Source organism: Symphalangus syndactylus, chromosome 8 (genome assembly GCF_028878055.3).
Source record: "Symphalangus syndactylus isolate Jambi chromosome 8, NHGRI_mSymSyn1-v2.1_pri, whole genome shotgun sequence".
In the NCBI taxonomy this organism is placed as follows: Eukaryota; Metazoa; Chordata; class Mammalia; order Primates; family Hylobatidae; genus Symphalangus; species Symphalangus syndactylus.
Window position 1 is genome coordinate 109,570,861 of NC_072430.2, and position 25,492 is coordinate 109,596,352.

At 36.0% G+C, this 25,492-nt stretch overlaps 1 protein-coding gene across 4 annotated transcripts in view; it reads left to right on the top strand.

The window, feature by feature from the left end:
* Nucleotides 1-25,492, top strand: part of PARD3B (par-3 family cell polarity regulator beta) — a 1,082,106-nt gene that overhangs the window by 544,943 nt on the left and 511,671 nt on the right. For all 4 annotated transcript variants that reach the window (XM_055290335.2, XM_055290338.2, XM_055290337.2 and 1 more), the window contains exons 5-6: nt 9,860-9,948; nt 21,079-21,165. In XM_055290335.2, the coding sequence (XP_055146310.1) occupies nt 9,860-9,948; nt 21,079-21,165 (176 nt within the window). The remainder of the gene's footprint in view (nt 1-9,859; nt 9,949-21,078; nt 21,166-25,492) is intronic.

Below are 25,492 nucleotides of genomic sequence, written 5' to 3' on the forward strand. Positions count from 1 at the left end.
TTTGTCTTGCATATGTTCAGGTATGAAATTGGAATAGGAATGCCAAGAAATCCACTAGACTGTTGTGGATATACATCTAGTTATATGTGAAATAGTTTGAGATCTTTGAAAGAAAAGTAAAGTATATATAAGACATTATTATAGGTTTTTGTTGCTGTCATTAAAAAAGAATCCATAACATAAGTAATAAGGTCAGCATTCCTTAAGTCAGCAAGTATTTATTGTGGTGCACAGAAAGAATACTGAACTGAGTATCAAGAATCCTAGATTCTGGCTTTGTCATTAACACAACGTGTAAAAGGAGACCAGTCATTTCAGCTTTCTGTGTCTGAGTTTCCTTAGCTATAAAATGGGTGAACTGGCTTCGCTCATCAACACCATCCTTCCCGACTTAGTTAATATTTTTTAGGGTTTTTCCTGAGTCTCAGATCTGTACTAGTTAGTTTAAGGCAGTGGTTTTTGAAGTGTGGCTCCTGGACTAGCAGCATCAGAAACTTGTAGATGCTCTGGACTCACTCTAGACCTACTGTAGCAGAACTTCAAGCATTGAGTGCGGGGCCCAGCAATCTAGGTTTTCACAAGACTCCAGGTAATTCTTCTGATCCATGTTAAAGTTTGAGAACCACTGTTAGACATAGAAATGAATAAAACACAGTTCTTCTTAAGCAGCTTTTAATTTAGCACTTTTATATCTCTAATTGTCTTGCCAATTTCTAGCTATGTAGGTATAAAATCTAGTGGGGTGTGTGTGTGTGTGTGTGTGTAGTAAATTATAGGCATATTAATTGCTAAGACTGAAACATTTAGGGATGGTATTTTTGAAGTCAACTGAGAGATTTCCAATGGCAAGACATTTCCAAAGGCATAGAAAATATATATGAAGTTTGAAAATAACAGTGTTTAACAATCAAATTACATGTTAATTTCATGTGTGCTTATCAAATGCAGTTTGTTTTACTTTAGCACAGATATTTTTGTTCTGAAAAGTAAAAACAAATATTCTGGAATTATGCCCAGAATTTTAATTTTAAAATTTACATTATGATTATGTATGAGCACCAGGCACATAACCTGATGTTCAGATCCTCTCTGTATAATGTTTCTATTACTCTCATTCTAACATTCATGTGCAATTTCAAAAGAAACTTGTAGTTGACTTTTCAGAATGCAAATCTTGTTTTTAAATGCACCTGAGTTTTTAAAACATAATTCAGTTGCAGTTAAATTTTATGGGCAAGTGGTTTCCAATGTAGCTAAAATTCATTGAGGGGGAAAAATCATGGCCATATATGATCACCTGTAAGTCAGAGGGAGATACCTATTGATAGACAGGACCACTATTTCAGTTCTCATCTGAGAGGTGAAAAACTGAGCAATAAAACTACTTTTAATTTCGTTTTGTAGCTACAGTAGACCAGGGAAATTCAATGAGAACTTGGGAATGCGATAAGCATTTTCTTCCAAAAAAGGTATCAAGAGTGTTAAGTTTCTTTGGACATGTATAACCTAGTGATGCTTCATAATGAATACACATTCTTGTATGAAATCACTGACTGGTACTAACTGTGAAATATGAAATGATAGCCTGTTGCTGATACCGTGATCACCCCTGGAGAGACTGTTGCCCCTCTTGGTGCCTGGCCCCTTTCATCCAGTCTGTGAGCACTTGCAGTTGTTAGCACTAGTGCTAACCAAATGTAAACACCTTTACTTTCCAGCTGTTGCTAATTGGTTTGGGAATAATTATGGAAGTGTTGATTTTAAAGCTAAAAATAGTGCGGTGATGTTTAAATCCAACTCATTTTGGCTGTCAGAAATGCTCCCGTGATCCTGAAAATGTTGCTAAAAACGTTTGCTTAAAAAAGAATTGTAGTAATTAAACTTGTCTGTTGTGAGAGCCACATATGATCTGCCTGTTCCCTGCTCTGATGAAAGTGGTAAAGGGCAAACTTCTTAAAGGTGTCTGACCAGTTGGCAGGACACAATCTTCTGCTGAACTTTATTTTAGACAGCAAAGCCTTGTCATTTGAGCAAAAGAGGAGATAAAATTTTGAAATAGCTCTATACCTTGTATTTCATACAGCTGATTATATCCTTCTATGTTAACATTAAAAATAGAAATTGTAAGGATTATATTAATAAAATTAATTATAGAGCATCCAAAACCATTATGTTTTCTAGAGGCAAGTTTGAGGATTTGAAATCACATAATTAATATTGCTCAAACCTAAAGCTGAAGAAATATGGTAGCTGTTTGGCATCAATTGTTTATACCTCTGATTCTTCATAATCAGGGTTATTTTTGTACCTTTCCTTCCAAATTTCAAAGTCATCTTACAGATTTTTCTCAAAGTCATTTAAATAAGCAATGAGGAAAGATATGTTTTCATTTTTAGACATGTGCAATTTCATGACTCTTCATTTTACCATGTAATTTAGTGAAGGAAAACCTTAAGTATTCTTATCGTTTGTCAATTATTTTGTAATTTTTGGAAAAAATGATTTTATGTACCCTGTTAAGAGGTAAACTGCCTTGTCGATAAGTATCAAAGCACTGCACAGCTACAGTGTTGCTGAAGTCAATTTGAAATTGGCTTTATGTCTTTATAGGATGCCCTAAGCATCTGTCTGCCTGCCCCATCTTCAGAGAATATCAAATAATTTTGTTAGTGCAATATATGGAAATGATCTTGGCAAGTGACAAACACTGCTCATTAGTTGAGATGATAAACTATAGTTACTACCCCTTTTTGGTAGCTTCGGCGAGGGAAAGTGTTTTTCATGTTATCTTAATAATAATAGGAGATATAAGTCTGTGAATGTGTATTCTTTTTAAAGTCTGTAGTTATTGACATGATTTCAGCAAATGTGTAGTCAGTTCAGAATTACCCTTGAACAGATCATGACATTGTAATTGGCCCAATATTACTTTCAAATTGTAATTGATATTTCCTTATACTCAGAGAATTAAGTATCTTGTTGATATGAATAGAATCTTTACTTGCTATCTAACTAGAACTAGATGAAAAATTCATTTTTTAATCTTGCGTAATGTTGATTTGAGCCAGAAAGTGTGTTGTTTTTCTACCTTGTTAGGGATCAACAAGAAAGTTCCATTTAGAGTATGGTGCAGAGGCAACAATAATGATATAAAACTTTATAGCAAATATCAGTTTTTTTCTTTGACACCCTGAGGATACATCCCATACAGAATTATAAAACTAAAAAGAATATTTATTTTAATTAACTGTCACTGTTAACTGTTCACGGATTGAGAGACTTTATGATGCTTAGATGGTGATACTCTCCAAATTGATCTATATATTCAGTGCAATCCCTAGCAAAAACCCAACTGTATTTTTTTGCAGATATTAACAAATTGATTCCAAAATTAATATGGAAATGCAAGAGACCCAGCATAGCCAAAGCAATCTTGAAAAGTAAGAATGGATTTGGAAGAATCACGCATCCTGATTTCAAAATTTAGTACAAAGCTACAATAATTGACTGTGTCGTACTGACATAAGAATAGACAAATACAGATCAATGAATAAAATACAATTGAGGATCCAGAAATATACCCTTAGATTTTTGGTAAATTCATTTTCTATAAGGGTATTGAGACAATTCAATGAATAAAAAAACAGTCTTTTCAATGAATGATACTAGCACAACTAGATATCCACATGCAAAGAATGAATTTGAACTCCTTCCTCACACAATGTGCAGAAATGAACTCAAAATGATAATAGGGCTAAATGTAAGAGCTAACACTGTATAAGATTCTTAGAATAAAGCAAAGGTGTATACCTTTGTGACCTTATATTAGGCAATGTTTCTTAGATACAAAACCAAAAACACAAGCTACAAATGAAAAAGCAAATAAATTGGACTTCGTTAACATAAAAAACTTTTGTGCTTTAAAGGACACATGAAGAAAGTGAAGACGACCCAAAGAACAGAAAAACATATTTGTAAATCGTATATTGGATAAGAAATTTGTATATGGAATATTTAAAGAACCCTTTACAGGTCAATAATAAAAAGACAAATAGACATTTCTCCAAAGAAGATACACAAATGGCCGATAATCACAGGGAAAGAAGCTCAACATCATTAGTCATTACAGAAATGTAAACCAAAACTACAATGACATATCACTTTATACCCATTAGGATGAATAAAATTAAATTAAAAATGAGAATAAGTTGTGGAAAGTCTATGGAGATATTAAAACCCTCATGTATTGCTGGTAAGAATGGCAAATTATTCAGACATGTGGGAAATAGTGCAGCAGTTCCTCAAGATGTTAAACCTAGAGTTACCATATGACCAACAATTCCACTCCACAGCGTACGCCTCAGACAACTGAAAGCATATGTTCACACAAGAACTTGTACCCAAATGTTCATAGCAACATTATTCATAATAGGCAAGAGTGGAAACAACCCAAATGCTCACCAGCTGATGAATGGATAAACTAAATGTGGTATATCCATAAAGTGGAATATTGTTGGGCCATAAAATGGAGTAAAATACTGATATATGCTACAACGTGGATGAGCTTTTGAAAACATTATTCTAGGTGAAAGAAGCCACATGTCTTATGATTCTGTTTATATGAAATGTCTAAAATAGGCAACTCCTTTGAGACAGAAATTAGATTAATGATTGACAGGGCCTGTTGGGGAAGGGGAGGATAAGGAATGACTGCTAATGGGTTTGGGGTTTTTGGGGGGTGATAAAAATGTTCTGACGTTAGATGGTGATGGTTACAAAACTCTGAATATACTGAAAACCACTTAATTGTACTCTTTAAAATGGTGACTCTTATGTAAATTACATATCAATAAAGCTGTTGTAAGAAATAAAAATGATCTTAAGGCAATCCTTTAGATGATTGTAGCTGCAGCCCCACAGACATGGGGCTGTAAACTTACAAGAGATCCAACCCTAGAACCGCCCAGCTAAGCTACTTCTAAATCTCTGGCTCACAGAAACTATGAGAGATAATAAATGTTTATTTTTTTAATATATTAAATTGTGGGATAATTTATTATACAACATTAGAAAATTAATACAATGAATTCTTGGTGTTATGTGCTTGATATATAGAGAAGCAGACACATTCATTCCTGCGTAAGAGAAACAGATAAGAAAGTTAATGATTTTGGCAAAAATGAGGTCATCAAATATCCTGACATGCATGATAATCACAGGTTCCAATATTATGTTAAATTATCTACTTAAGTATTTTTGTAACCCGCCCAACCCTGTCTCCCTTTATCTGTAGGCATATATCAAGCCCTTCATAATAATATGAATGTTTGAGAGCTTTCAAAAACATTCGTCTTTTAAAATTTGGTACCTTAAACCATGAAGTGTTCTTTAGCCTTACGGAAATTCTTTCTTATCTACGTGAAAAGGAGAAAATTAATTTTTTAGAAGTCTAGCATAGACCAAGTCTTTCTTTTTTTTATTATTATTATACTTTAGGTTTTAGGGTACATGTGCACAATGTGCAGGTTTGTTACATATGTATCCATGTGCCGTGTTGGTTTGCTGCACCCATTAACTCGTCATTTAGCATTAGGTATATCTCCTAATGCTGTCCCTCCCCCCTGCCCCCAACCCACAACAGTCCCCGGAGTGTGATGTTCCCCTTCCTGTGTCCATGAGTTCTCATTGTTCAATTCCCACCTATGAGTGAGAACATGCAGTGTTTGGTTTTTTGTCCTTGCAATAGTTTACTGAGAATGATGGTTTCCAGTTTCATCCATGTCCCTACAAAGGACATGAACTCATCATTTTTATGGCTGCATAGTATTCCATGGTGTATATGTGCCACATTTTCTTAATCCAGTCTATCGTTGTTGGACATTTGGGTTGGTTCCAACTCTTTGCTATTGTGAATAGTGCCACAATAAACATACGTGTGCGTGTGTCTTTATAGCAGCATGATTTATAGCCCTTTGGGTATATACCCAGTAATGGGATGGCTGGGTCAAATGGTATTTCTAGTTCTGGATCCCTGAGGAATCGCCACACTGACTTCCACAATGGTTGAACTAGTTTACAGTCCCAGCAACAGTGTAAAAGTGTTCCTATTTCTCCACATCCTCTCCAGCACCTGTTGTTTCCTGACTTTTTAATGATCACCATTCTAACTGGTGTGAGATGGTATCTCACTGTGGTTTTGATTTGCATTTCTCTGATGGCCAGTGATGATGAGCATTTTTTCATGTGTTTTTTGGCTGCATAAATGTCTTCTTTTGAGAAGTGTCTGTTCATGTCCTTCACCCACTTTTTGATGGGGTTGTTTGTTTTTTTCTTGTAAATTTGTTTGAGTTCATTGTAGATTCTGGATATTAGCCCTTTGTCAGATGAGTAGGTTGCAAAAATTTTCTCCCATTCTGTAGGTTGCCTGTTCACTCTGATGGTAGTTTCTTTTGCTGTGCAGAAGCTCTTTAGTTTAATTAGATCCCATTTGTCAATTTTGGCTTTTGTTGCCATTGCTTTTGGTGTTTTAGACATGAAGTCCTTGACCACGCCTATGTCCTGAATGGTATTGCCTAGGCTTTCTTCTAGGGTTTTTATGGTTTTAGGTCTAACATGTAAGTCTTTAATCCATCGTGAATTAATTTTTGTATAAGGTGTAAGGAAGGGATCCAGTTTCAGCTCTGTACATATGGCTAGCCAGTTTTCCCAGCACCATTTATTAAATAGGGAATCCTTTCCCCATTGCTTGTTTTTGTCAGGTTTGTCAAAGATCAGATAGTTGTAGCTATGCAGCGTTATTTCTGAGGGCTCTGTTCTGTTCCGTTGATCTATGTCTCTGTTGTGGTACCAGTACCATGTTGTTTTGGTTACTGTAGCCTTGTAGTATAGCTTGAAGTCAGGTAGCGTGATGCCTCCAGCTTTGTTCTTTTGGCTTAGGATTGACTTGGCGATGCGGGCTCATTTTGGTTCCATATGAACTTTCAAGTAGTTTTTTCCAATTCTGTGAAGAAAGTCATTGGTAGCTTGATGAGGATGGCATTGAATCTATAAATTACCTTGGGCAGTATGACCATTTTCACAATATTGATTCTTCCAACCCATGAGCATGGAATGTTCTTCCATTTGTTTGTATCCTGTTTTATTTCATTGAGCAGTGGTTTGTAGCTCTCCTTGAAGAGGTCCTTCACATCCCTTGTAAGTTGGATTCCTAGGTATTTTATTCTCTTTGAAGCAATTGTGAATGGGAGTTCACTCATGATTTGGCTCTCTGTTTGTCTGTGATTGGTGTATAAGAATGCTTGTGATTTTTGTACATTGATTTTGTATCCTGAGACTGCTGAAGTTGCTAATCAGCTTAAGGAGATTTTGGGCTGAGACAATGGGGTTTTCTAGATATACAATCATGTCATCTGCAAACAGGGACAATTTGACTTCCTCTTTTCCTAATTGAATACCCTTTATTTCCTTCTCCTGCCTGATTGCCCTGGCCAGAACTTCCAGCACTATGTTGAATAGGAGTGGTGAGAGGGGGCATCCCTGTCTTGTGCCAGTTTTCAAAGGGAATGCTTCCAGTTTTTGCCCATTCAGTATGATATTGGCTGTGGGTTTGTCATAGATAGTTCTTATTATTTTGAGATACGTCCCATCAATACCTAATTTATTGAGAGTTTTTAGCATGAAGGGTTGTTGAATTTTGTCAAAGGCCTTTTATGCATCTATTGAGATAATCATGTGGTTTTTGTCTTTGGTTCTGTTTATATGCTGGATTACATTTATTGATTTGCGTATGTTGAACCAGCCTTGCATCCCAGGGATGAAACCCACTTGATCCTGGTGTATAAGCTTTTTGATGTGCTGCTGGATTCGGTTTGCCAGTATTTTATTGAGGATTTTTGCATCAATGTTCATCAAGGATAATGGTCTGAAATTCTCTTTTTTGGTTATGTTTCTGCCAGGCTTTGGTATTAGGACGATGCTGGCCTCCTAAAATGTGTTAGGGAGGATTCCCTCTTTTTCTATCGATTGGAATAGTTTCAGAAGGAATGGTACCAGTTCCTCCTTGTACCCTGGTAGAATTCGGCTGTGAATCCATCAGGTCCTGGACTCTTTTTGGTTGGTAAGCTATTGATTATTGCCACAATTTCAGAGCCTGTTATTGGTCTATTCAGAGATTCAACTTCTTCCTGGTTTAGTCTTGGGAGGGTGTATTTGTCAAGGAATTTATCCATTTCTTCTAGATTTTCTAGTTTATTTGCATAGAGGTGTTTGTAGTATTCTCTGATGGTAGATTGTATGTCTGTGGGATCGGTGCTGATATCCCCTTTTTCACTTTTTATTGCATCTATTTGATTCTTCTCTCTTTTATTCTTTATTAGTCTTGCTAGTGGCATAGACCAAGTCTTTCACAAAGCTACCAACCCCTGCATGAAATGTTGCTACTCAATCTAAAAATGAGAGACATTTTTTTTGACTCAATTCACTACAGCAAAGTGCTTCTGTTGCAGTTATGTCTTACTTCCTTTAAAATAATAACCTGGCTGGACGCAGTGGCTCATGCCTGTAATCCCAGCACTTGGGAGGCCAAGACGACCAGATCATGAGGTCAGGAGATCGAGACCATCCTGGTTAACACGGTGAAGCCCCGTCTCTACTAAAACTACAAAAGCAAAATTAGCCAGGTACGGTGGCGGGCACCTGTAGTCCCAGCCACTCAGGAGGCTGAGCCAGGAGAATGGCGTGAACCGGGGAGGCGGAGGTTGCAGTGAGCCAAGATCGCGCCACTGCACTCCAGCCTGGGCAACAGAGCAAGACTCTGTCTCAAAAAAATAAATAAATAAATAAATAAATAAATAAATAAATAAATAAAATAAAATAATAAAAAAAGATAACCTAATTTACTTATGTCCAGCCTCTTAAGCTCATATGTTGTCTTTCTTACTCTGTTGAAATAATGCATTCAGATGCATAAATGCTGTTTATAAGTGTGGATTTTTGATAAGGGGTCTTTCTATATCTGGTTTGTTGCTTTGATTAAACCAGAGTCCATGTCTAACAATAGTTTATTGTGACTCCACTTAGGAAGAGAGGGGTATCCACAGGATTCCCTGTTAGAGAACAGCTCTGAGGCCTAATGTATTCCGTAAGGAAGCAGCAGCATCAGGCATGCTTTCTAGAATCCATCCTCTCCTCTGCTTCTCTGGGTAACATCCAATACAACTTTGCCACTGTCCTGGAGTACATGGCCTCTCTGACCCTCTAACCTTTCTGTAGTGGGAGCCTGTTTACAATTTTAGAAATTAAATGGGCAATTTGAATCTCTCTCTGAAGATTATCCTCAGAATCAAATTTCATGGCAAAGTAAGAATTCTGGATTTCTTCTTCCTGCAGTGTTTCTGCCTGACTTTGACAGAGGTGACTTTGCCAGGCAATGTTTTTTTCATGGATTTTGCTTTTCTTTATGTTTTAACGTTGTGAGGGGCAAGCAAGTACGTACCTTAAGGCTAATGTATCACCATCTGTCACCAGAGCCTCCCCTTTGGTATTCTTTTTCTTCCTGGTTTAAAACACTCAATCCCAAAAGCCTATGGCTGGGTAGCAAGAAGCTAAATGAAGTATTCCAAAGCTCTTAACATATTGTGTTGTGTAGATGACCCATTTGAGCATTTCAGAAACCAAATAGGAGAGAAAAGAACATTGAAAGCACCGAAAAGATTAACACCTGCTTCCAGTTTTCAAAAAATTAGAGCATACTGTATATATCCAGCATAAAGCAGTTTACTCTCCCATATTGAGATATTTTATTCAAATTTTCAATTCAGTATGCACAGCGTCACATGCTTATGACTTTGTTTCACTATAGGATTCCACGCAGAACTTGGAAGACAGAGAAATTATGAATGGTGTACAGACAGAACTACTAACATCGCCAAAAACTAAGGACATATTGAGGTATTCCCTTTATGCAAATAAGAATGTCTGATTTATTTCAATTTGATGTGTTTTTTAATAGTTTATAATTGTTCTTACTTTACAAGAAAGATCAGGATAAGTAGAATCATGGAGTGAAACATGTCCCAAGTCTAACAGTTACTTAATTCTTCTTTTCTAATGTTTTCTTCGTATGAGAACTTACTGACAAACATATATATAAATGATCCTTAATCCATCCAATACTCTTCTGTACCCAGGATTTCTGAATTACTTTTTTCTCTCCTCAAACAGCAATTTCAAATGAACATTTCAGAGGTCATTGTGGTGATTTTACTTTGACTTTAGCTCTTTGAAAGCACCAAATCCTAGCCAGTAGACCACCAGGGAACCCTAAATTTAGCTCTTTGAGTACTACTTTGTATTGTGCTTTAACACCCTTGCAATAGTTTACTTGATGAAATAAAATCAGCCCTGTCTATCAACCAGGATTTTTCATGTTCTTAATGAAGGCAACTCATTTGCCATCAGTGGCTGCCATGTTTCCCAGTACTTTCTTTGCTTTGTATTGATTCCCAGTTCAGCTCTAGGTAGTGCCTGGGTTCATATCACAGCTATGCCTCTTTACTAGTCCTGTTAGCTTAGAGAAGTTACTCATTTCTCTTTCCCTTAGTTTCTGGTCTGTAGAATGGAAATAGTATTAAAACCTTATTCAGAGGGTTAGTATGGGTATTAATTGAGTTAATACATGTAGACCGTTTTGCACAGTGTTATGGTTAGGATAAATCCTGTGAGTCTTTGCTGCTGTTTCTACTACTATCATTAATATCACATCATCTCTAGTATTATTCTAATCATCATTTTGTTTAATGTACTTCGAATTTGGCATAAGGAAAATAATTTCATATTTAATAGATGGTTACTTCAGCATTAGGTAAAGCTACTGAAGTTTATAATTATTCATGCAGTCAACGTATTCCTTTCATTTAGTCCAAACAATTAGCATGAAATTAGCTTTCTAAAAACATAGGTCATCATCCTTTGTCGTGTGCTTTACTGTATGGATTCTCCTCCTCAAACTTATTTATAGCCACATGAGCATAGTTACTCTTTATTTAGATTGTTTCTTTGATTGATGAGCTGTACAGTATTACAAATTTGATAGAAACTAGGCTAGGTGGTGCCTGCCTATCATCCCGGCTACTTGAGAGGCTGATACAGAGGATCACTTGAGTGCAGAAGTTTGAGTCCATCTTGCAACATAGGGAGATCCTCTCTCTGTCAAAAAAAAAACAAAACGGGGGGATATGGGGTGGGGAGTAATAGAAAATCTTCAAAGCGCTAACTTTTCAGAAACTTAATAAGATTATCTAATTATGTCTACCTCCAGAAACTAGTAAGATTGTTTCTGGAGGTAGACATAATGATTGTAATGCTCTTATTCTATTTGGCTTTAATTTCACTTATTTCAATGTTAGCTTTTTGAAAAGTGTGTTAATATCTTGTCCAAATGCTATGTGAATACCATCATAGAGTCAACAATAGTTTGGTTTATGGCTGTATGAACAAATTAGCCAAGCTTTCTTCAGCTACAGGGAATTGAGAGAAATGGCATATAGGAACTTAAAAATATATATATTCTTTTATTTATTTATTTATTCATTTATTTATTTTATTTTTATTTCGATACGGAGTTTTGCTCTTGCTGCCCAGGCTGGAGTGCAATGGCGCGATCTCGGCTCACCGCAACCTCCGCCTCCCAGGATCAAGCGATTCTCCTGCCTCAGTCTCCCAAGTAGCTGGGATTACAGGCATGTGCCACCCCAGGCCCAGCTAATTTTGTATTTTTAGCAGAGACAGGGTTTCTCCATGTTGGTCAGGCTGGTCTCGAACTCCCAACCTCAGGTGATCCGCCTGCCTCGGCCTCCCAAAGTGCTGGGATTACAGGCGTGAGCTACCACACCCAGCCAAAAATATATGTATTCTTTAGTTACAAAATGTATATGTGTATATATATATATATATATATATTTGATTATCAAAACGGGCTTTTCATATGAGTTTTCTTATCACCTTTAATAGGTTAAAGAACTGCAATTCAGAGCAATTAAGTGACAGCTACAGACTTAATTGACACCCACCACTCTTGTCTGCAAAACCACTATTTCAAATATTCCTGTTGTGTGTACATTCCCTGATGCCTTGGTGTTTTATTTCATGCTAACTGACCAAGGCTAGGAAAATTCTCATATAAAAGTGCAGCTAAAATCAGTTTTATATCAATTCAAAAAGTAGAGTGAGTGCAATTCCCAGCACTTTAAGACCCTAGAGTGGGAAAAGGATGGTAACAATCTTAATGCCATTGAATGCATGGAGGAAAGCTTGGAGGCTACACTTCTAAGAGAGGACATTGATTCTAGCCAGTATGAGATGAAAAACAGTTGAAGTGAAATTAGGAAGCCAGTTCTGGCTGAATTACATGGTCCATATGCTCCTGGGGCAGGGAGAATCTCATATCCCACAGGGCTTGGCCCACGCAAAGGACTTTGGGCACACATCCACATAGAAGCTAAGTAAATTATTTGTAATCTATCTCAAAATTTCTTGAAACTGTAATTTCTATAATCATTGCTCAAGCCTTTGTAATCCCTCAGCTACACCATTATAATAACCTACTAACTTCTCTGTCAAATAAAAGTTTCTCCTTATTTTAATTGATCCCACATATTACTGTTGGATAAAATTTTTTAAACCACAGAATTTATCCAACCATTCCTTAGTTCCAAACCTTTTGGATTTAGATAAGTCTTGGGTTTGAGTACTGGCTCTGCTACTTACTACCTGTGCAATCTTGGACTAATTACATTACTTCTTTAATATGTATCTTCATAGGAAAATTGGTATTATGGTCACATAGATTATTGTGAAGATTAAATGAGACATAGTACAGACAACTGACTTAGCACAATGCTAAATGAAAGGCTGGAGAAACATTAATTGCTATTGCCATTATCATTGTCATTTTTACACAGATTGTAGTTTATTGTAACTATTTCTCATTCACCCAAGCAAGACTGTGAATCCTCCAAAGGATTTCTGACACCTAATACAGGTCTTGGAATATAATAGGGACATATTTGCTGAGTGAATGACTGAACGGATAAAACACATTGCTCCATAAATCATAAGCAAACCTGTTAACTGCTCACTCATTATTAACACAAACATCTTTATTTAAAGAAAAATAACATTTAAAAGACATTCTCCAAATAGTTTTACGATACGCGTCTCTTATGAAGCACCACTCAACTTATTTTGATCTTAAAAAGACAATGAAGCAAGAGGTTTCGTGGTTTTTTAAGAAAATTACACGTTGAATGTCTCTTTAAATAGCAAGCAATATGTACAAAAGACCTTCACCTCATACCTAATTCCTATCTCACTTCTGACTCTGCCTTATCTCTCCACTCCTCTTCCCCGAATAAGCCTTCTTCCAGACTTGCCTTTTGTTTCATTCTTAAAACTGCCAGCGCATTTTAGCCTATCCTCTCCTGTGTCCAGGATATCTATTCATTGGTCAAACTGTTTGCAGAGGCCATCTCAAAATATGTGGGACATTTCCTCATGTTTTGATGCTTTATTCCTGTAATCATTGCTCAAGCCTGTATTACTCTATTAGTTGCAGCTAGATTATTGCAATAATTTAGTAATTCCTGCCTCAAGTACCAATCTCTCCCTTGTGGTTCCCTTTTCCAATTGGTCTCACATATCACTGCATAAATATTTCTAAACCATAGCATTTATCACACTTTTCCCTAATTCTAGAACCTGTAGTGACTTCATTTTCTGCAAATTAAGTCTAAATTTGCTAGCCAGAAATTTAACACACCACTCTGAGCTTTGATCTCAAGCTAATGGTTTAATCTGCCTCCTATACACAGCACCTTTCTTTGTTTCCCTTTTCTCCCTTTTTCTTCCTCCTCCTTATTCTCTCTCTCTCCCAACTTCCTCCCTCCCTCCCTCTCTCTAATATTACAACCAATTGTTATGCTCACAAACTATCCTCGTTCAGTATCTCCATACAGTTGACTTTCTCTCCTGTGCATGCCCACTCCATCCCCTCACCTATCTTTTCTGATGGAAGACCCATTTGTCCTTCTTCAGGAATAGATTCCTAATCCCAGCTTCCCTTCCTAATCCTGTACCCTCCTCCTCTGAAACACATCACAAGGTGCCTCAACTTTGAAACTGCACCTTGGTTAAGCAGTTAAGAACTCTGCTCTGGGGTGCAGTAAATCCCTATTTGAGTCTTGACTCTATAGAAATGGTACGATGTTGGACAAATTATTAAACTCTCTAAGCATAAGTTTACTTCTAAAATGGATATAATATAAATGTTTACTTTATAGATTTAATATCAGTACATGATATAATGCCCAGAAGAAGGTTAGTACACTGCCTCCCAAGTAATAGCTTGCATTCACCGACAATCTACTACTGTGACCCATTGCTTTCTATTCTTTTTTATTACCTGTCGCAACCCTCCCCTTAGATTATAAACTCCTCAAGCATTGGTCTTTGTTTTTTCCTTGTGGAACTTCCCCGGTGAAACAACTCAATTAATATTTGTTGAATTCAAGTGAAGTAAGTGGATCTCATCACCAACAACAAAGTCTTTGATAGATTTTTACTCAGTACATTTGCATCCTCAAGACATTTCACCATCAAGTAGAGTTCAAGGTTATCTGCAGATTCTTCCTGGAGGTTTCCCTCTGTAGTCCGCCTCTCATACCATTGCATGCCACAGATCTGTGAATCCACCCTTCCAGAAAATCAGCTAACACTCACCCATGTGCTGCATCCCTTTGTCTTCTCTCTGCATGTCAGCAGTCTGATTGCAAATAAAATGTGTTCCTCAATCCTACAGTATTTAAGGCTTTTTTAAGAAAGTCTTACTGAGGAAATCAATAGAAAAAAATGGATTATTCTCTTTTAGCCTATAAGCTTGTTTCCTGAGAAAGTTCTAACAATCATACTAATAGGTAGTTATTGAACGCTTTGTAAATACCGGATGTGGTATGTGTAACATATATGTGCTATGATCTTTATTTTTCTTATTAAAGCCAACAACTCTAATAGGGAAATACCTAATCTTTTTTTTTTTTTTTTTTTGTGATGAAGTTTTGCTCTTTCACCCAGGCTGGAGTGAAGTGGTGTGATCTCAGCTCACTGCAACCTCCGCCTCCTGGGTTCAAGTGATTCTCATGCCTCAGCCTCCCAAGTAGCTGGGACTACAAGTGTGTGCCACCACACCCAGCTGATTTTTGTATTTTTGGTAGAAATGGGGTTTCTCCGTGGTGGCCAGGCTGGTCTCGAACTTCTGACCTCAAGTGATCTGCCTGCCTTGGCCTCCCAAAGTGCTGGGATTACAGACGTGAGCTACCACGCCTGGCCGGGAATTACTTAATCTTAATGTTCTCTGTGTGCAAATGAGGAAACTGAGGTACCAGGTCTTAATTAAAATAATTTACTCAGACTCTTGACTCAAAAGTTACCACTGGGATACACTTCCTCTGTAATTACACATGTGAATCATGCTTTTCTTCTGAAATAAATTACCTCCCACTCCCCGTCCTCAATCTCATCTCTTCCATACCTCAGCAAGTGACCTGCCACTGAGTTCAATAATCTTAGTGTTAAAAATGCTGTACATTTACCTTGTGTAAAGAAATGAGACTTACAAACATCTGCAGCTTCTGTTGTATATTTTTCCCTCAAGCTTGAAGTCTTTCTTCTGGATGGAAACCAAATGAAGCCTTTCACTTCTAGCTCTAGCAGAGTTGCCATTCATGACAGTCTCATTTTTAGACCACTGATTCTGCAGCTTCGCCTATAGTTTTGTGTAAATCTCAGATTGGTAGCAGCTGGTTCCAGTTTTATCAATTAGATCTTAGAGCATTTTGCTAGTTTAATACTAGTTGAACTAATGCTTTGTAACTATCTGCTTGTTTTAGTATGTCTTAGAAAGTTGTATAAAGATAGCTATTTTGATCTTAGTAAATTTTTCCCACTTCTATGTATAACTGAAATATTTTTCTTTTATCCCACACAGTTTATTTTGTTTTTTTTTTTTTTTTGTAAGTGGCTGTTAACCACTTTTTCTTTCCATTGCCAGAATATCCTTTCTACCTCATTTTCTGTATTTTCCATTTTAAATCAACCTTCTAGCTTATTTTCTGGCTACTATTCTGTCCTCTAAAACATAAACATAGATGTGCACATGTCCTGCTCACTAGTCCCTGAATTCTACTCTAGAGTTTATCTAAACAAATAGCAATAATAGCCTATTTTCATGTCTTTGTAAAAATCTCACTTTGTGAGATATGTAGTCAAATAACTGTGTCCAGTCCTACTTGCTGTGTTTCTCTTCCATGAAGAGTGCATATATAGAGATCTCTACAGAGCAGAACTACAGCATGTATTTCTAGTACTGAGGGTTGTTTTCTCTTTTAAAATAAATAAAAATATGTGAACTGGTCCATGGGGCATTATTTTTCAAATGTTCTCCTTTCCATCTTGAAACAAATAATGGATAACATTTTATAAAGAACATGATGAGACATGGTCTATGTAAAATTTTATTACTTATCTTTATTAAAAGATCTAACTTTCTATAAGTGCTTATATATTACAGTAAACAAAATTGAAAGTCTTTTAGGCTTTTTTTCTGGGATAGTACTATTTTTGTGATAATAATTTAAAAGTTATCAAAAACGCTTCTAGCTACAAAATTGCAACTGTTGTGTGTAATGGTAGAATAAAAATTTATTCTGAGATATTGAAAGGAGAATCTCATAAAATAGAAGTCAACTTTTTTTTATTATATTTTATTATTATACTTTAAGCTTTAGGGTACATGTGCACAATGTGCAGGTTTGTTACATATGTATCCATGTGCCATGTTGTTTTGCTGCACCCATTAACTCGTCATTTAGCATCAGATATATCTCCTAATGCTATCACTCCCCCTCGCCCCACCCCACAACAGTCCCCGGAGTGTGATGTTCCCCTTGTGTCCATGAATTCTCATTGTTCAGTTCCCACCTATGAGTGAGAACATGTGGTGTTTGGTTTTTTGTCCTTGCGATAGTTGACTGAGAATGATGGTTTCCAGCTTCATCCATGTCCCTACAAAGGACATGAACTCATCATTTTTTATGGCTGCATAGTATTCCATGGTATATATGTGCCACATTTTCTTAATCCAGTCTATCGTTGTTGGACATTTCGATTGGTTCCAACTCTTTGCTATTGTGAATAGTGCCGCAATAAACATACATGTGCATGTGTCTTTATAGCAGCATGATTTATAGCCCTTTGGGTATATACCCAGTAATGGGATGGCTGGGTCAAATGGCATTTCTAGTTCTAGATCCCTGAGGAATTGCCACACTGACTTCCACAATGGTTGCACTAGTTTAAAGTCCCACCAACAGTGTAAAAGTGTTTCTATTTCTCCACATTCTCTCCAGCACCTGTTGTTTCCTGACTTTTTAATGATGGCCATTCTAACTGGTGTGAGATGGTATCTCACTGTGGTTTTGATTTGCATTTCTCTGATGGCCAGTGATGATGAGCATTTTTTCATGTTTTTTGGCACCAAAGCCTGGCAGAGACATAACCAAAAAAGAGAATTTCAGACCAATATCCTTGATGAACATTGATGCAAAAATCCTCAATAAAATACTGGCAAACCGAATCCAGCAGCACATCAAAAAGCTTATACACCAGGATCAAGTGGGTTTCATCCCTGGGATGCAAGGCTGGTTCAACATACACAAATCAATAAATGTAATCCAGCATATAAACAGAACCAAAGACAAAAACCACATGATTATCTCAATAGATGCATAAAAGGCCTTTGACAAAATTCAACAACCCTTCATGCTAAAAACTCTCAATAAATTAGGTATTGATGGGACGTATCTCAAAATAATAAGAACTATCTATGACAAACCCACAGCCAATATCATACTGAATGGGCAAAAACTGGAAGCATTCCCTTTGAAAACTGGCACAAGACAGGGATGCCCCCTCTCACCACTCCTATTCAACATAGTGCTGGAAGTTCTGGCCAGGGCAATCAGGCAGGAGAAGGAAATAAAGGGTATTCAATTAGGAAAAGAGGAAGTCAAATTGTCCCTGTTTGCAGATGACATGATTGTATATCTAGAAAACCCCACTGTCTCAGCCCAAAATCTCCTTAAGCTGATTAGCAACTTCAGCAGTCTCAGGATACAAAATCAATGTACAAAAATCACAAGCATTCTTATACACCAATCACAGACAAACAGAGAGCCAAATCATGAGTGAACTCCCATTCACAATTGCTTCAAAGAGAATAAAATACCTAGGAATCCAACTTACAAGGGATGTGAAGGACCTCCTCAAGGAGAACTACAAACCACTGCTCAATGAAATAAAAGAGAATACAAACAAATGGAAGAACATTCCATGCTCATGGGTTGGAAGAATCAATATCGTGAAAATGGCCATACTGCCCAAGGTAATTTATAGATTCAATGCTTCCCCATCAAGCTACCAATGACTTTCTTCACAGAATTGGAAAAAACTACTTTAAAGTTCATATGGAACCAAAAAAGAGCCCGCATCGCCAAGTCAATCCTAAGCCAAAAGAACAAAGCTGGAGGCATCACGCTACCTGACTTCAAACTATACTACAAGGCTGCAGTAACCAAAACAGCATGTACTGGTACCACAACAGAGACATAGATCAATGGAACAGAACAGAGCCCTCAGAAATGATGCCACATATCTACAACTATCTGATCTTTGACAAACCTGACAAAAAGAAGAAATGGGGAAAGGATTCCCTATTTAATAAATGGTGCTGGGAAAACTGGCTAGCCATATGTAGAAAGCTGAAACTGGATCTCTTCCTTATACCTTATACAAAAATTAATTCAAGATGGATTAAAGACTTAAATGTTAGAAGTCAACTTTTAAAACTCCGTTCTCACAAATTTTTTAAGTTTTTTTTTAAAAGATTGGCTACTTAAACAAAAATGTTTGGCTTTATTAAGTGAATGTAAAAACACATTATTAATGATTACTAAAGAGTAGGTATCAGTATGATACATATAATTTATTATGTCTTATAGAAGGGATTTTGAGTGGGAGTAAAGAAATATTTGTGAAATAGAAAAGAACATGAGAATTCATAAAAGGTATTCTAAAAAGTCTTAAGCTGAAAAGTTAAAGTCTATAACAGACTAAACACATTCCAAATGCCTCTAGATATTACATATGGATGCATTCTCTCAGCATGTGGATACTTGATACATTTATTAGGAAAGATTTGTGTTGTGCTTTCAGTGCAAAACTATAAAAATATGTTAAAAAGGTAAGGGTAATAATTTTCAGTGACTTAGCAAAATTTGAATCTCTCTTTATAAACGTCTTTAAAAGCAGTATTATAAACCTAGAATGCAAATGCTTTGGGTTTAGTCTCCCACAAATGCCTAAAAATGCACTCTAAATTCTGTTAGTATATAAAATGTATTGCGTTTTTGTCTATTGAAAGCCATGCAACTTTCTCTGCCAACCAAGCATTTTATATTCAGACCTTATAATGTATATCTATATATAACAGTCCACATACATATATGAATGTTCATATCCTCAAATATACAGAGATGAATCATTTAATACTATATTATCACTCTAAGATTTGTTTTGTTTTTAGCTTTTATTCCAAGCCTCTGACATAATCTGCTTGACTGAACAAGTTTTACATATATCAGCAATATCTGGGCAAAACTCATTTGAAATTTATTACCACATTTGAAATTTCATCATATTCCACACATGCTGAAAACTGATGTGCTCTTTTTTGCATTTCTTAATGATAACAGGCTTGCAAAGAAAACACATTAAAAATCAACCCAATCCACTGATGAGAATATATTTAATGTATTTATTTTAGATTGCTGATAATTTAGAGAATACTTCATGCAGAGTGAATTTGTCATGCATTTTGCTTAATGCTGTTCTCAACTTTCCAGCAAGAAGTCAAAATTTCACCGTTTTCAATTTGGAGCAGAAAGCATTTGTAGCAGCTGTAGCTCTTAATTTGACATCTAGTTTCAGGTCATTTTCATGTAAATAGGAAACAATGGAGACCTGCTGACAATTTCCATAACATGGATGTTTGCTTCAACTTTATTATTTTCTTCTGACAATTATATTTTCTCCCTGGGATTAAAGGAGCCAGTAATTGTTCACAGTTATTATTTTTCATCTTTATGAAAACTTGGTAGTTCTACTCTTTATTACTCAAAAGCTCCCAGTGCCTTCTATATTTCAGTCATACACACAATCCATTAATGTTTCTAGCTCATCCTTTCCTTAATCTGGGGTAGGTTAGGCAGGTCAGGCTTTCTATTTCTTTCTATAATACATTTTCTTCAGGCTTTGCAACCTCTTTTTTTACCTTTACAAAAATATAGGAGGTGAAAATTCGGAATTGTTCTGTTGAATATAACTGATGACTTATTGAAAAGCAAGTTTGAGTTTTGATTTATATTGCTTTGAACATGCCCATATGTATTACCAACTGTGGCTTCACAGCCATTATAACACCTAATTCTGTGCTTTTTTCTAATAAATATTTTATTTCATTTTTCCTCTGTTCCAGAGAAGAAGCCTACTTTATGCTGAAGCATCAATGTGCTTTCTTCTGTGTTTTTTATGATCTGTACAGTAATTTTCAAGTGTGTTTCAATGGGGAAAATTTTAATTTTTGTGTACCTCTTTCAAAATATGTTGATTTATGCAGATTAAGTTAAGTAGGAAGTTATTTTTGTAGGTAGTCATTTCCATTTGTTCCTCTTCTAAGAGTAAAAGTAAGAAATCAGATAGCCTTTTAAACATTTTGTTTTCTGGATCATCTGAACATACCAATAAATTATGTACTCTTTTGACTTAGTCTCTGCTATTGAAGTTATATTAGTTGATATAATCCTGAGCGATGCGTGTGTGTGTGTGTGTGTGTGTGTGCGTGTGTTTTAGATGTGCCTCCTCTGTTTTTTAGCAGACACTCATTTGTGCTTTCGTTTTTTTCTGCCCCAGTGATATGACAAGAACAGTGGAGATTTCTGGGGAAGGTGGCCCATTGGGAATACATGTAGTGCCCTTCTTTTCATCTCTGAGTGGAAGGTAAGATATTTTTCTCATTCCGGAAGCTCATGCTAATGAAAACCCTGATTTGAGCTCCTTTTCCCAAGTATTTTTCAGAAGGAGATTAAATGTGAATTCTATTATTCAAATGGATACCTCAAGACATACTTCTGTTGGCCACTTAAGTGTTGGAAACAAAATGAAATAATTGACTTTAGGATGTAATGGGGAAAAAATCAATCACAGTGTCTCCATTTACAATTAATTATGAAATACTTTCTTAAGGTATCCTTATCAGTGACACATAGTAAACAGAATCCTTGGCAAAGAAGTTAACATATTGTTAGACAAATGTTGCAACTGAATTTTTTAATATTCCAGAATATGCTTCAACAAGTGAGTATAATAATTTCAAATTGATATATCCTGTTATTCTTCAAGTATGTAGCATTTAGAATAATAAATATTCTAACATTTTAAGTAGCTATATCTGATGCTGTGTATGTATGATGGCTTTATAGAAGCAATGTGTCATCATGCTATATTTTCCTAAAATATAATTTAGTCAATTAAAAATAATTTGCCACATCCTTTTGGAATTTTTAATACATTATGTTGCTAAATCCACACTGGTAAAAATGGCATTGTAGATTGTATCAACACTTCTTGAAATTTACATCTATCTAACTGGATTTAAAACTTGTTCTCTTGATGGAAATTAAAGCGTGTGCCTCAGAGTTCATATTACCCCTATTAAAACAATTGTACTGAACTTGTTTTAGATATTATGTCACTTTGTAATAAGACGACCACATTTAGCACTAGATTGATATTGACAAGGGTTGTCAGAAACTTGAAAGAAAATCAGTTTTTCACTAACATGACATGATTTTAGTTAACTTACTGAATTTATTTCCTTAAACACATCATTGAAAAGGGGGGATTCCTTAGTTTAGTTTAGGATATCAAAGACGAGACAATTCAATTGATTTTCCCAAGGTCATACAAAATCCAGCTCTCCTAACTTCTCACTTCATTGTTCTTTCAAGAACTAAAATTTTCTCAAAGGTTATACAGTATTAATTTAGTGGTTCTGAATATTTATTCAATTCAGTCTGCCCTGTAGCAAAAAGAACAGATTTAGTCATGGTATTTTGGTTGGCATCATATTCAGCGGGTAGCCATCTGCTACCTGTAATTGCGAAGTCATCACCTTTTTTTTTTTTTTTTTTTTTTTTTTCCAAATAACATCTGATGCCAAGCTCTCGCTGGAATGAATGTTCCCAAAAAGAAATGAACCAAAAAGCTAGCAGCTCTTATTGTCTCATTTCCTGTATGTGTTAGTAAGTGTGTTTATAAATGTTATGGGTTATGGCATTGGACAAACTGAGGTTGTTTTTGATAGATAGGGTGAATATTTACTCAGTTGTCATGAGAAATTCTAATGACCTTTGGCAGAAGTATACTGACAGAGTTTTGTGAACTACCAGAGCTATTAAATGACCAGGCTCTTTAGTTTAATGAAGCTGGGATAGAGCACAAGATCTTCCCAATTTCCAAAAATGAGAAAATATACAGTGTGACAGTCACTATACTTCATTTTCAGTAGTTCAGAAAATAAGCTGATCCTGTAGATCACAAATCACATTCTCTCACTTCAAACGAGGGAAATACACTAAGCTTTATTGATTTCCTCCCTTCTCCTTTCTGGTTCTGATTCCTAGCACAAGCCTTGTGGAATAGAAAAAAGAGTATTGGACATGGTTTCAGAACCACTGGTTTTGAATCCCAGTGTTCTTTTTTATAACCTTGAGCAAGTCCCCTAAACTTGCCCCTTTTGAGTACCTACTTTACATCAAGGTTATGGGGATTAAATAACATTAAAAATGTGAAAGTTCCTTGTAAAACACCTAATGTATGAACGTGTAAATCATCAGTATGATGATTATTTTGGCTAAAACCAAAAAGCCTGATTCAGAAATGCAGTTTTATTATAAGTTCATGGTTAACTGTTCAGTAACTTGGTGAAATAGTTCTATTATTTTTTTTTTGCTATCCACCAGTGTTATAGAAAGGAAATTTAATTAAAAAACATTAAAAATGCTATGGAAGTGGAGACATGAGCCAATAAAAGTTAAGAAGTAATGAGTACAGGCTGAAACAGCACACTTAACTCAACCCATGTGTCTAGATGCAACTGCGTATAGAGCATGTCAGACAAGTGTCTGACTTCATAATGCCATATGGTTTCACTGTATGAGCACAGGGGCTTCGTTAAGGTCATAGTGGTATACTTTGCTCTTAATTTCCTTCCATTTATTGGTTTGTGCCATTATTTTAAATTAGAATTTACATTTAATTTTTTTTACTAAGATGACTGTAATTGGCTTTGCCTCCGATGTATTTTTTTATTTTTCTTTCTTTTAGAAAAATGTTGCCACACCTGTTGTTGAATAAGAAACTCAATCTAAGTTAGATCATCCTAAGTAAATTATAGTGGCTGCTCTGCTAGATAAAGCCTCAATGAATTCATTAGATACCATCGCAGAGGGGTGCTGAATGCTGCTTGTATTGAGGCCCATTGGCTTTCCCAGTAAAAACAAAGCAAACATAAAAAAAACCCAAAGTTCTTGCAACTAAAATGCAACTTAATTTTATTCAGATTTTAAAAATCAGTGTGTTTTTTGTGAATTAAAAACATGAAATCTAATTCGTTTCAGTACAGATAGTGTAATATGCTTCAGTTTCATAGGGAAGACAGCTAAACAGGAGAGAGAAGGAGAAGGGCTGGATGAAGGCTTATAAAGACTGTGAGAAGAGATGTTCAAAGAAAAATGCTAAGCTGGTAGAGTCACTGAGGCTGTGTGACATTGGGAAAAGAACAGGAAGGGGGCAAAGAGAAGATGTTGGTGCCTAAATGATAATTAAAAGAGCAAGAAGAATTGTTACCCCTCTAATTCTGTGAGGCTGTGGATTTCAGCATCCTTTGTCACTGTTCATTAATGCAAATTAACTGGTTAGTCTCGGCCTATAACTCCTCGACAGCATTAATCTTTAAATTCTGTGAGTCTTGGTCCCAAATGAGACAACCACCACAGCCCACCAGTTTAGGGCAAAGAGGATAATGAGGTATTGTTTTCTGAGCCTTCTTGTATTGGTCTGGATGAAATCAAACTGGAGGGAATCTATGGAGCAGAGAGGGCAGAAGTGGTTTGTTGCCAGAGACCAAACTAATAAAATCAGTCAGTTTTACATTTTACCAAAATTACCTCTGACGCATGGGTTTTACAGTTGGGCTTATTCTGTCAATAAATTTTTCATGGAAAGTTAGATTATTTAGATCAGTGAGGTTCACATAGCATCCTCCAGCTGTAATATGCCAGCTAAATTGCAACCCAGTGGCCCGAAAGAATTAATTCATCTCCCAAAATGTGAAATTAAATCCTAGGGAGTAACATTACATGACTGATGATGTACTGAATTAAATTAAAGGAAGACTTGAATGCTTGTTAAAAAAATATCACTTACATAAACAAGTTTATAACCACATGTGAGCCTCCTAATGGATCAAGTTATTGTGAATCCACCCTAACAAAAATCCAAAATGTGAACTCTTAGGATGCTGTTTAATTTAGGGAAAAAAAAACCCACAATTTTGATCTATTATTTTAATGTGTCAAATAGTTTCATTTCTAATATTGTGTTTCAAGATTAAAGTAACACAGAATGTGATTAATTTGCTAACCTACTGGAACTAGGAAATGAACCACAAGACCCCACTGCACACTTGTGCCTATGACCCTGAGCCTTCCCTGCAGTAGACGGCATGGCTGTTTGCTGTTCTTTCTCCTGCAGCAGCATGCTGTATTCATTTAACATGTTTGAAGTGAGACCCAAATATCACTGCCATGCCTGTTGAGGTCTTGAGATGATGGGAGCTCATTTAGGGGACAGAGGCTCAACTCCATGGCCACTCCAAACAGGAGGACTGCTTTCTCTAATACTTGCATTATAGATTGCCCTTTTCTATGGCTGACCCTGTTATTTACACATAAAATGTACTCATGTTTTATTTAGATTTGAAATTTAATGTGAAGGTATTTTGTAATAGCACACATGGTTTTTATACAAAAGAGAGTGACAAAGTAGAAAAACAAGAGGATTGATAAAGTGTGGATCACAGTTTCTCCAAACCTAGCAGACTCCTCTTGCAGGACATATCTATCTTTCTTACTCTGGGACACAGCTAAGCCTTGTCACATCACAAGGAGAAGGGAAATCCCACAAATGAGAAATAATGAAAATATGTATAAGTTCCATTTCTTATGGTTTTTGGTTTAGTTTTGGTTTATATATGTAACAGAAT